The sequence below is a fragment of the Chinchilla lanigera genome, unplaced genomic scaffold (assembly GCF_000276665.1).
Source record: "Chinchilla lanigera isolate Chin_1 unplaced genomic scaffold, ChiLan1.0 scaffold00004, whole genome shotgun sequence".
In the NCBI taxonomy this organism is placed as follows: Eukaryota; Metazoa; Chordata; class Mammalia; order Rodentia; family Chinchillidae; genus Chinchilla; species Chinchilla lanigera.
In genome coordinates, this window is record NW_004955405.1 from 9,580,248 (window position 1) to 9,593,603 (window position 13,356).

General features: G+C 37.5%; 1 protein-coding gene across 2 annotated transcripts in view; it reads left to right on the forward strand.

The window, feature by feature from the left end:
* Positions 1-13,356, forward strand: part of LOC102022559 (ATP-binding cassette sub-family G member 2-like) — a 169,970-nt gene that overhangs the window by 135,278 nt on the left and 21,336 nt on the right. For both annotated transcript variants that reach the window (XM_005374296.2, XM_005374297.1), the window contains exons 9-10: positions 4,725-4,807; positions 12,371-12,460. In XM_005374296.2, coding sequence (XP_005374353.1) covers positions 4,725-4,807; positions 12,371-12,460 — 173 coding nt within the window. The remainder of the gene's footprint in view (positions 1-4,724; positions 4,808-12,370; positions 12,461-13,356) is intronic.

The window sequence follows — 13,356 nt, forward strand, 5'->3', positions numbered from 1 at the left end:
GCCCTGCAGCTCCTGGAGTACTTGCTCTCTTAGGGCAGGGTGCATGGGGCTCAGAGAGTCTGCTCGCCTGGCTCAGAGAGCCTGCTCGCCCAGCCCTCAGCTGGAGAGGTCCCTGGGCCACTCAGTCAGGATCTCCTCTCTGCCACCACAGCGACTCAGTCTGTAATGTCTGCGGGGTCTTTGTTCTCGCGTCCTTCTCTCCGGGATTGGATGGGGCCTACCTGGCTCTGTGCGCGCGTTTCAGCTCGGAATCGTGGTGGCATGCGTCCAGCACAAACTCGGACCCAGGAGCCCTGCCGCTCCCGGAGAACTCGCTGTCTGGGTGCAAGGCGTGGGGGGCTGGGGGAGCCTGCTCAGCTGGCTCTGAGAGCCTGCTCGCCCCGCCCGTCCCCTGGGCCTCCCTGCGCCTAGCAACTCAGTCTGTAATGTCCACGGGGTCTTTGTTCTTGCGTCCTGGCCTCCGGAATTGGATGGGGCCTACCTGGCTCTGTGCGCGTGTTTCAGCTGGGAATCGTGGTGGTATGCGTCCAGCACAAACTCGGACCCAGGAGCCCTGCCGCTCCTAGAGAACTCTTACAGAGGTTTTAGATCAGTTGGTTCTGTTACTTTGGGCCTGAAGTAAGGCAAAAGTCACAGATGAAGGGTCAAATGGCAACCTGGAGACAAAGAGAAAAGAAAAGAACCTTGAAGAAGGAGCCAGGGAATATATATAGCAGCCAAGATCAAACCCTCCAACCAGGCCCAGTCTGTTTCCATTGCCTTTCAATACTAACATCAAATTACGATCTCTTGAATGGGTTAGTCCACTGATGAATTTACTGCCTTCGTGGTCTAACTGTCTCTGGAAACACCTCCAGACATACCCAGAAGTGTGCTTGACTAGTTTCTTTGGCAGTCCTACATCAATAACTTGACTGTCATGAGTAGCTGTCATACCTATGTCACAGATCACTAGTTCTTGCACCTCGTTTTCCATCATCTATAAAGAAATTATTTTAGATTTCTTCGGGATTGTTATTTTTATCATCAGTCATTGAGTTTCTATTGAATTCTAATAGTATGTTAGTTCTAGTGAAATACTGTGGACTTATGCACCATAACTTTCTTATTTTGAAGTTTGTCAGTTTCCAAATGTATCTAGAGCCTGTGTCCCTGTTTAAGTCATACTGTCAGTTACTCCAAATGCTTGTGGTTATTGTGATTAGGCATTTCTGTGAGAATGTGGGTACTTTTGTGTCCTGTCAATCAAGGACAAAATTTTATTCTTTGGAAGAGATTTGATGCCATTTGGCAACAAGTCATAAGTATTAAATCCGTCAACCAGGGTTACCCATTGTTGAACAGTGAGATGATGTAATGAGTTGATTTTTGTAATTTATGCACTAGGTTTTTCTTATTTCCCTGTAGAAGCATTTTATAAGTGTCTTATCTAAGTCACATATGTGGTAATTCTAAGCAGGGCATGATTGAAAAACACGTACTTCAATACCCCTGGACTGTGAGTGGTTTGATTCTAGGCTTCCCTATGATGCAACCACCAGGCCCAGTGCCTTCAGGAATTATGTGCAGCCTCCTTGCCTCACCAGTGAGCTTATTTCCACATAAGGAACACAGCAAAGTTCAGAGAAGCAGAAGTCTGTGAAATAAGGTTAAGACCTTTTATCTCCCTGAGCTTAGTAAAACGACTCTTACTCAGATTTGTAAATACTGAATGGTTAGCTTACTAGTAAACAATCCCCCTTTTTCATTTTCTTTTTTTTTTCTTCTTGGGACAGGATCTTGCTATGGAGTTCAGGCTGGCCTTGAGCTCACTTTGTAGCCCATGCTGGCCTTGAACTCGCAACAATCTTCCTGCCTCAGCCTCCCAAGTGCTGGGATTACAGGCATGTGCCACCACGCCCAGCAACAATCCCTTTTTCATAACAGACTACATAGTAAATATTTTAGGGTTCACAGGCCTTTTATGGGATTCATCTCAGGTAGTGTACCTTGCTATTTTAGTGTGAAAGCCAGAACTAATATATAAACAAATGAACATGTCTTTATTTCAATAAAACTGTATTAATGGGAGTCAGGGATGTACCTCAGCAGCACAGTGCCTGCCTGGCAAGCATGAGGTCCTGAGTTCGATTCCTAGTACTCCCCCCCCCAAACCACTTATTAACAATGACATTTAAATTTCAAATGAATTTCATGTTGCAAGAAATATTATTCTGTACATTTTTGTTCTAACATTAAAAAGCATAAAAGCCATTTTAACTCTAGACAGAACAAAAATAGTTGGCTGTCCCTCATTGCCCATGGGCAGCAGTTTACTGACTTGCAAATACACCATAACTTTTAAGCCTGTGTATATTTTTAAATCTAAGTTTTGAATGTAGAATTACTAAATATTTTATGATTTCCTGCCAATAAATATTATATCTATTGTCTTATGGCTTGAACTAGTTATTTACATGAAACAGACTTAGCCTGTACTTAGAAATTCTATTAGGAAGCTCTTGGAATGATTGGATTATCTGTATAGGAAAATGTAGTGTTCATTTTTAATGTGTTAAGGGTTTTCTGATCAAATTAATTTGGAAAACTTTAGCGTTAATCTCTCACTGTCATCATTTCTACCAGCATATGACAAACTACAATGGGTTCTTACTCTTTTTTTTTGAGACAGTGTCTCCCTGTGTAATCCAGGTTACATCAGGTTGGTCTCAAACTCATTTTTCCAGCCTCCTCGGCTTCAAAGTGCTGAGATTATGACCATGAACTACTGTATTTTTAGGATTCATATTTTTTTAGCGAAAGCTAGAAAAATCACTCAGAACATATTTTACAGTGATCCTTGGGTTGAAAACATGCTGGATACCAGATTCCCACATCTCCTAAATGATGTCATTTACTCTGTTGTTCAGCATTTCTTTTACCTAGTGGTTTTCCTATTCCTTATGCAAGACAGTGTAATATGGATGCGTCTTATAAAAGTAGAATGTCATGGGATTCATCATTTTTCAAGGTTGGAAAACCAACTAAAAATTGTAGAACTTTGAAGCCTGTAGTAGACTTCATGATAGTAACAGTGACTTTGATAGGAGAAGTTCTCAAGTTTGGATGCAAAAAATTGGAAAAAAAAAAAAGGAATGCAGAATGTCTAGTTTAAAAGACCAAGTAGTCTTAAAACTTAAGCTCTGTGAAACTACAGACTCTTATATATATGTGCATGCTGCCTGCTGATAGTCATGTGTACTTTAGGTCTGCTGCAGTAGAGTATATTTTGAGGGTAGTAAAAATATGCCATGGTAAAGGAGGTTTTTCTCCTCTAAGCAAAGGGATTTAAGGACATCTTGTAAGTGAAACATTACAATAATGTCCTTTGCAGATAAAGTTTTTCACAAACTGGTCTTTATAGATCTTCATTCTGTTTTTACTTTGGCTTGCTTTTCCCCAAATATACCCTTCACAAATTACTTCATGTCTTTATATTAGTATTGAGTATTTTTTAACTTTGAAGTTTCCAAGATATATATCAGAATATTTTGTGTCCTTTAGATTACCATTTTCTTACCTTTGTATTCAGCCCATGAATAATTTTAGTAGGTTTCCTCAAAAATTATATCATAATGTAATCCTTGCTAATTGAAGAATCCTTAAGACAGTTTTTATCCTCAAATCAAAAGTGATGTTTGTCCCGTCGCCTCGGGAGCTCTCCACACAGACTGAGTATGTGAAGACAGGTGAGGATACCAAACAGCAGCAGCTCCACTGGCCATGAGGACCACAGCCTTCCTGGCTGAGGTTGATGGAGAAGCAGTGATGGAGAAGCAGATAATGGAAGCACTTGGGTGCCCCCAAAAAGGTGGCTGGATGCTGTGGTGACACTTTCTCATATAGGCAGGGACGCCCCATAGGTTGGATAGATGGGGCCCACCTCACTCCTCACTCCTACTTCTTATGCAAAATTTCCTTGTTAGAAATTTCTTGTGTGCTTTAAAAATTGTAATTTTTATTCAATTTGCAGTGCTGTAGAATTCAATTTGCATTGATCCCAGGGTCTTGCACATGACAAACAGGTATTCTGCCCAGGAGCTACATTCCCAGCCCTGAAATGGTATTTATTTCTAATGATAAGCATAAGATATCTTGTTTGTGAACTTTTTGAAGTATAAAACTACATGTTTACTGTCAGAAAAGTTATGAATTTACTTCAAATCAAAACTGTTAGGCACATGGACTTTATTTTATTTTTAAAATGACTTCTCCAGAGAAGTGTAGCATTTGTGGGTCCAGTGGCTGAACTGGCCCTGAGCCAGCAATACTAGACGGGACAGTGGAAAGAACCTTAGATTTTCCAGTAGTCTGCACTGTGTTCTTCCTTTTTTTTTTGGTACTGGGAGTTGAACTCCCTGGGAGTTCACAGGACCTTGCGCTTGCCAGCCAAGGAGCTGTGCCGCTAAGCTATATCCCTGGCCCTGCACTGTGTTCATTCAGATCCTCCAGCAACAGATAACTTCATTTTCAATTTAATTTATGAAGCAGACTTATAATGCTCAGTGTTTTATATTCTCCCAGGGACTCTGGAAAATCATTTAAAGTGTTTATTTCAATGGAGATATTTCACATGTATCCATATAGATTATGTAAAAGTTTTAATAGAATATGTAAAAGTTTCAATCTGTGTAAAAATTTTTACCTTTAATTAAAACTGCTTTTTCATTTTCATTTTTAAAAAGCTGTTGTTAATAATTGCAGTAGGAATGATTTCGAGCTCTATTTTTCTTGGACTAAATAATGAATGTACTGGAATCCAGAATAGGTAAGTAAGTTTTTATCTTTTGGGAAAAATACTGATACTTTGTTCAAAATTGTGAGCATCCATTGGGGATTTGAATTTAGGACAAGTCTGGGTAAATATCACTATTTTATTGAGGGGTTAGGATAAGTTAGTACATTGAAACTGAATGAAGAGTTACTTTTTTCACATGTATGTAAATATGCAGTGTTTTTACTTTGGGGAAAGTACATACATACTTTGATTAAAGTACATACAACATAATTTCTGTGCTTCTAGCCATTCTTAAGTGTAGGGCTTAGTGACATAAAGTGTATTCATATTATGCACAGTTACCACTGTGCAATTCTAGAACTTCACCTTCCCAAGTAGACCCTTCATGAACATTAATCAGTAACACACCGCACCCACCTCTCCCAATCCCTGGCTAATGTCATTCTTTCTGTCTCTGAATTTGATTACTCTAGGGACATCATAAATAATGACATAGAATAGAGTATTTATTTTTTCTTTTGTTTTATTTTGGTTTGGTTTTGTGACTGCCTTAATTCCTATAGCATAATGTCCTCACGAGTCATCCAAGTTATAGCATGTGTCAGGATATCTTAGTGTTTTAAGTCTGAATAAATATTCTATGACATGTGTGTACTACATTTTGTTTATCTGCTCATCAGATGATGAAAATTCGTGTTGCTTCTGCCTTTTGGCTAATTTCAATAATAATGCTATGAGTATACAAATGTTTATTTGAACGCTTGCTGTCAGTTCTGTGAGGTACGTGGGCAGAGGTAGAATTGTTGCACCGGATGGCAGTCATGTCTTCCATAGCAGCTGTGCCACTTTACATTCTCAACAGTGGGACACAAGAATCCCAGTTTCTGCACATCCTCTCGCAGTACTTTTTTTTTTTTTTTAATAATAGAGATTCATTAGATCTTTGGTGGAATTTCTGTATAAATCATTTGCCCATTTAAAATATGTATTTTGTTATTGTTGTTGTTACTGTTATTGAGTTGGAATTCTTTATACTTCTACATATTAATACCTTGACCAATACAATATTTGCAAATGTTTTCTCTCATCTTATGGACTTTTTATCACTTTGTTGGTAGTGCCTTCAAAGAATAAATGTTTTTAAACTTTTTTCCCCTCTTGCGCCCAGTGTTTTTAAATTTGATGTTGTTCAGTTCATCTATTTTTTTATTTTGTTGCGTGTGAGACAGTTTCCCTGAAGTTTTTTGATTTGTTTGATGTGGGATAGCAGAGGTGGGTGGAACTCAGCTTTTCCAGTTTTATGGATAGTACTTTTAGTCTGTTTTGTGATTCTTAACTTGTTTCAGTTTAATATGCCTTGTTTCATGATGAGACTTTTAGATGGCTGTACTGTGCTCCGTACATAGTTGCTTGCAAACATCATGCACCTCTAAGTCCTCTAATTCATGTATGGAGAACTGCTCTTTGCCAGACTCTGGGCTGTGATTGACATTCTGGCAGTCAGAGTGGTAGATGTTGCATTTTTATGCCTAAGGGAAGTTGTAGAAGATCATGTTGATCTATTTTGATTTCTACAAAAGGCTGTTTTTAAAAGAAGATAAGCATAAAAGCCAATTCTTCACTCAATGCAAATAAAATTTTGTATGTATTGAATCAGATTGCTATAATATAATATAATATAATATAATTATATTGAGATGATTATTGCAGTTATTTTCCAGAGTTTTGCCATTTTTTTACCTTTCTGTGCAAGCTGAGACCCCTGGATTGTTTGCAAACCTGTAGCACTTGGTTTGTGCCCTGTATGAATGTCCTTTTCTCACCCAGCACAGCCTACACCTCAGGATCTAGACGATGTGTATTGTGGTAGAAGTGAGAATTGAAAAAAACATTAGAGAAACGTATCATCAACAAGAATTTTAAGACCAAGTGGAAATTAAGACATTTAAGGTCTTACCAAAAAACCCAGAGAAAAAAAAGAAGAGCTTTAGTTTTTTCTGCAAATGTTTTGTTGGAGAAATTGGGCATTAACTTTATTTTATTTTATGAAAAAATAAAACTAAATTTCATAACAAAATAATAAGAAAATAACAATAGTTAATACACTGTGTGTCATTATCTTTGATGTAGTTACTCATAAGATAGGGACCAAAAAGATTCTTAGAAAAAAGAAATAGTAGCAAAACTTTTCAGTGATCTAAGATAAACTAGTAGTATAAGTGAAACAAATCAGTGTATATATTAAAATATTTTTAAAACAATGAAATAAGTGAGGAGGTATTTGAATTTATTTCCTATTTCTCTTCTATTTTGTTCTTCATGTATATATTTATATGTATATATTTTCTATTGCTCATGTAAGACAAACCAGCTGATATTTGAGCTTGTGTGCCTGACTTACTTCATTTAACATATTTTCGGGTTGCCTCCCCTTTACCTATGAATGCCTCAAGTTTATCTTTCTTTATGGCAGTGTAGTACTTCATCATGTATACATACCACATTTTCCTTATCCATTCATGTGTTAATGGACGTATATGTGTTTCAAAGATCTAGCTGTCATAAATTGTGCTGCTATAAATGTGGGTATGTATCCTTCTAATATGGTGATTTTAACTCTTTTGGGAAGAAGGATACTTAAAAGAGGGATGACTAAGTGTATCAGTTGGGTTTTACTAGAGAAACAGATATAACATAAGATATGCAAATGTATGAGAAATTACAAGATTAGCTTACGATGGTCAGCCACAGAGTCGGATGTGGAAGCGTACAAAGAGTATCTGCACACTGGAGATGGAAGGATTCAGTCTAAGGTCTGGAGTTCACTGCAGTGTTCAGTACAAGCCATATTAGAAGGCCGATGGGTCTACAACAGAAGGTTGATGAGTCTATGCTAGAAGGCTGAAGGATCCAAGGCAGAAGCTAAAGAGTCTGCACTAGAAGCCAGGAGATGACATCCAAGCTGAAGGCAAAGATGCGCTCCTCCGAAGAATGGAAGCCCCTCTGTCCTTCCTCATTTCCCTTTTATATCATCTGAGTGATGAGCCACCCTAGGATAGTTCCTGTACACCCTAAGGTGTAGAATTGCTGAGCTGATTTAGTTAAGCTTCTAAACTTCTCAAATTGACACAATCAATCAACTGCTATGCTAGATCATTAGAATTTCTATTTTTAGTTTTTTGAGGCCTTTGTACATGATTTTTATAGTGGTCAAAGTAGCTTAAATTCTCATCAACAACCTGGAAAAGTTCTTTTTCCCACATATCCTTTCCAGCATTTTTAATTATTAGACTTTTTTTTTTTGGTACCAGGTATCAAACTCAGGACCTTGCACTTCCCAGGCAGGTGCTTATGCCACTGAGCTATATCCCTGGCCCTGTAATTATTAGACTTTTTGATGACAGCCCTTCTTTCTGAGATAAGATGGTATCTCACTGTTTTTATATTTGTATTTGTTTTTCTAATGGTCAGTGATGGTCAGTATTTTCTCATGTGCTTATTGGCCATTTGTACTGCTGTGAAATGCCTGATCATTTTGGTTGCTCATTTTTTGATTGGGTCTTTTATTTTGAGGAGCCTAAATTTTTTGAGATCTTTATATATTCCTGATGGTAGTGCTAATGTCCTTGGAATGGCTGATAAAATTTTTTCACATACTGTAGATTGTCTCTTCACACTGTTGATTGTTTCCTTCACTGTGCAGAAGATTTTTAATTTGATGTGATCCCATTTGTTGATTCTTGATAGTATTTCTTATGCCACTGGGATACTGTCCAGAAAGTTGTTGCCTATGCCTTATGTCTTTAAGAATTGTACGTATTTTATCTTGTAGAATATTGTTCCTGTTTTAACATTTATATCTTTGATCCATTTACATTTTAGTTTAGCATATGGTGAGATGTGTAGGTCTAGATGCAATCTTCTGCATATGGATATCCAAGTTTCCCAGCACCATTTATTAAAGAGGCTATCTTTCCTCTAGTATCTTTATTTATTTATTTTTATTAGTTTAGGTTTGCCATATTTAATGATCACATTTATCATAGGGAATTTGCACCTGTAAATATTTCTTAAGTACCTGTACATAATATTTAATTTTTCCCCATTCTCTTCTCCTCCCTTGTTTCAGTGTGTGTTTCAGGGTCCTTTGTTCAAAGCTCCAATAGCGTATGTGCCTGGGGTTTTTTCTTCTTTTACTCTTCTGTTCTATTAATCCACATGTCTGTTTTTGTGCCAGTACCATGCTGTTTTAATCACTGTAGCTTTATAGTATATCTTCAAGTGTGAGATTGTGATTCCGTTGGTTTTGCTTTTGTTACCTACCGATTGCTTTTGCTATTTTGAGTCCCTTCTGATTCCATATAAATTTTAGGATTGCTTTCTCTAGCTGTGTGAGAAATGACACTGGTATTGATTGGAATTATATTAAATCTATCTATCAGTTTTGGAAACATGGCCATTTTGATTATGTTGGTTCTGCCTATCCAGAAACGGAGATAGCTTTCCATTTTCTGGTATCCTTCTTGATTTTCTTTTTCAGGGTAATGTAATTTTCACTGTAGAGGTCTTTCACTTCCTTAGTTAGGTTAATACCTCAGTATTTAATTTTTTTATGCCATTGTGAATGGTATTTTTTTCCTAATTGCTTTTTCAGTATGTTTATATGTTTATTATTACTGTATAGGAATGCTATTGATTTTTGTGTGTTTATTTTATATCCTCCTACACTGCTGAATTTATGAATTGTAGGAGTCTTTTGGGATTTGTAAGTAAAGGATTGTGTCATTTGCAAATAATGATAGTTTGACTTTGTCCTTTTCTGTATGTATCCCTTTTATTTATTTCTTTTGCTGATTTCTCTGTCTAATGTTTTGAGGACAATGTTGAGCAAAAATGGTGATGATGGACATCTTTGTCTTGTTCCTGATTTTAGAGGGAAGGCTTTTCTTTTTTCCCTGTTTAATATAATGATAGCAGTAGGTTGGTCATAAATGGCTTGCCTCATGTTGAGATACCTATTTTCTTCAGGTTTTTATCACGAATGGATCATGTGTTCTTTTGTCTTTGCTTCTGTTTATGTGATGAATTACACTTATTGATTTGCTTGCACTGAACTGTCTCTGGAATGAAGCCTACTTCATCATGATGTATGATCTTTTAGATGATTTGTTGTAATCTGTTTGCCAGTATCTTGTTAAAGATTTTTGCTTCTGTGTTCATTAGAGAAACTGGCTTGTAGTTCTCTTTTTTTGGTTAGACCTTTGTCTGGTTTTGGATTCAAGATAATATTGGCTTCCAAATGTCATTTTGGAAGTACTCCTAATCTCTGGATTTCATTAGAAAGTTTGAGGAGTATTGGTGTTAGATCTTTCCTGGAAACTTCATAGACTTTGTCAGTGAATTTATAAAGCCTTGGACTTTTCTTAGTTCATAGTTGTTTTTTTTTTTAATTATTATTGCTTCAATTTTATTGCCTGTTATTGGACTATTCAGGATTTTTGAGTCTTCTTGGTTCAATTGTGGCAGTTCATATGTATCTAGGAATCTCTCCATTTCTTCTGAGTTCTCCAATTGTATGGCATATAAGTTTGAGAAACAGTTGCTAATAATTTTCTCAGTTTCGGCAGTGTCTGTTGTGCTTTCACCTTTTACATTTCTAATTGCATTAATTTGTGTCCCCCCCTCTTTTTTGGTAACATTAACTAAGTGTTTGTCAATTTTGTTTATTCTTTCAAAGAACCAGCTCTTTGATTCATGGATTCTTTATACTAATTTTTAGTCTCCATTTCCTTAATTTCTGCTCTAATCTTTATAATTCATTCACTTGGCCTTCACATTGGTCATTTCTTCTCCCCATTATTTCAATCGTGTTTTTAGGCTGGGTTTCTGTTTTGCACCTTTCTTAATGATTCCCATTCTTTTCTGTGTTGAGCATTCATGTTTTGCATCTCGCCTTTTAGTTCCACAAGCTGTTTATCAGTGTCTTCTCTAGATTCACTGAGAATTTGTTTGATTAGGGTCATTATGTTATTAGTTATAGTTTCTTTAAATTCACCAGGTATCTTAATGAACTGGTTTATCCCCATTAGTAGCCTTTCAAATCTATCTGCTGTGTATTTTATGATTTTTTTCCCTTTCATTACCCCTTGAAATGATATGTAGAGAATTGTGAGCTTTTGGGGACATTTTGTTGCCTTGTCTTTTCATATTTCATGTTTCTGTTTTGTTCTGTAATGGGATTTGCAAACTCATTGGCCCAGTGCTCTCATTTTTCAGGAGCAAGCCACAGTATTATGACCCCCAGACATCTAGATACCATCATAGAGAGAAAACAAATTGCCAGCCATACTGTGTTTCCATAGCTATAGTAATAAATTCACTGACAACAGTGGGCATCAGATTTCAACTGTACTTTGACAAACCCTAGGAACCACTGGTGAACTCCCTGTTAAGCAAAGAGGGCTATGATTTAAGTGAACACAGTTAGGCTCCCTTATATTGACCCATAGTAATAGTTATTTTAATATGTATTTTTTTATTTAGTTTGCTACCATTTTTAAAAACCTAATTTGAAATGTGTGGAAGTGGCCTCTGTGTGTAATTTATCTAAGCCATGTGGGGAAAGGAGTGATTGATTATTTTGATTAGAGAGAAGTGTCTCAGTGCCACGTCTGGAACCATTTCTAAAAAACTTTTTCTTTAGGGTTGAATGTCAGTACTTCAGCGTTTGAAGGCAGCGGTTTAGTGCTCTTCTTTGAGGACCCAGCACTCTCTTTGCCATTTCTCTAACCTGTGTAACTAAGAAACTGAGTTTAAATCCTTTGTAGACTCTGAGATCCTTTGCCTTTTATCAGCAGCTCCTTTGTCTTTTATCGGGAGGTTTGAGGTGATAGCTAAAAAAATTACGAAATGGGGGCTTGAAATACTTGAATTCATTCATCTCATTTCTGTGTATTTACCCAAAATATTTGAAATCAGTTTATGTGCATTTCTATGTTCATTGCAACACTGTTCATAATAGCCAAACCAAGGAATCAGACTAAGTGTCTATCAGCTAATAAAAGGATAAAGAAAATATAGTCAAGGTTCTGACCCAGCAGGATCAGCTTCCTGTGAAGGCCCTGTCCTGGCTGCAGATGGCCACGTCCCTCTATGCCGTCTCATGACACAGTCTGGCGTTCCTTCCTCTCATAAGGACACTAATCTCATCTTGGAGCTTTAGTCTCATGACCTCTTCTAAACCTAATTAGCTCCCAAAGCCTTCCTCCCAAGGACTGTTGTTTCAACTTATAAATTTTAGGGGAACACAAAACTTATTTCACAGCAAGCTAGACCATAAATGTTAAAATGTGCTGTACTATGGACTCACAGGGGTCCAGCTAAGCTGTAGAGACAGAGATGGAGGAGAGAGCCTATGGGGTGCTGACTCCCCTCTCACTTGTAACCAGACTAATTCCAGCTTTTGTAAAGAAAAGTTTAAATAATTTGTTTAATGTAATATTCTTCATGAAAAGAGTTCTGCAGGTAGAAAATCGGCCTGATGGTGTTTGGTGAATTCACTGTGGTGTTCTTGTTCTTGTTTTCACCTGGCAGAGCCTCAGTGCTCTTCACACTGACAGTCTTTCAGTGTTTCAGCAGCGTGTCAGCTGGGGAGATCTTCATGCTTGAGAAGAAGCTGTTCATGTGAGTAGATTCCTGTTCTAACCAGTGTGGTGACTGTTGGGCAAATTGGTTCCATTGAGAATTGGGCCAAGGATGCCATCCTAGGGATTACTGGTAGCTTTACTTTATTTGTTTAATTGACAAATATACACTATCTATATATTTATTACATACACAGGCTTTTGAAATTCGTATGTACTAATGCTGATTTAAAAGAGAGTCATGAGTGGATTGGAACAGCAACAGTGGGTAGAGTCTGCTACCTAGGGAAAGGGGTTTCAAGATCAGGGTGTGGTGAGCAAATCCCAGTGGAACTGAGAAAGGGGCTGAAGAGAAGCTTTTGTTTTTAGCAAATAACTGGTCATAGACACATTGGCAAGAATAGTTTGGGGGGACTGGTGGTGATTACATGGTGGGTTCAGCAGTGAAATGCAGGAAGCGGGTAAAGTTGACAAAGACTATGAGCAAGGTTAGCCCTCGTGGCATGGAGGAGTGGAAAGACTGAGAGGGCAGCTTTACAGTGAGGAGCAGGCTGGTTTTGTCTCTGTGTCTTTCAAAGATGGAAGAGAATTTGCTCGTATTTACATGCCAAGGAAGGGAGTCATCAGAGAGGGGAAGGAGTAAGACACTAGTGAAATAGTTTGGAATTACGAAAGCACAGTGCGAGAAAGCGGAAGCTTAGGATTCAGTGATTGACACAGCTGCTTAGCTGGAGACATGATCATGAAAGGAAGAAGTCATTTTTGCACAAGAATAGAAGAAGTAAGGAGAGATTAATGATCTGAAGCTGCATTGTAGGCCTTGGTAAACAACTTCTTTATATCGGGTACAGGTGCACATTCCCTATGATGAATGTGATCATTATGCATATCTAAATGGTAGTAATAATAATAATAATAATAATAGTAATAATAATA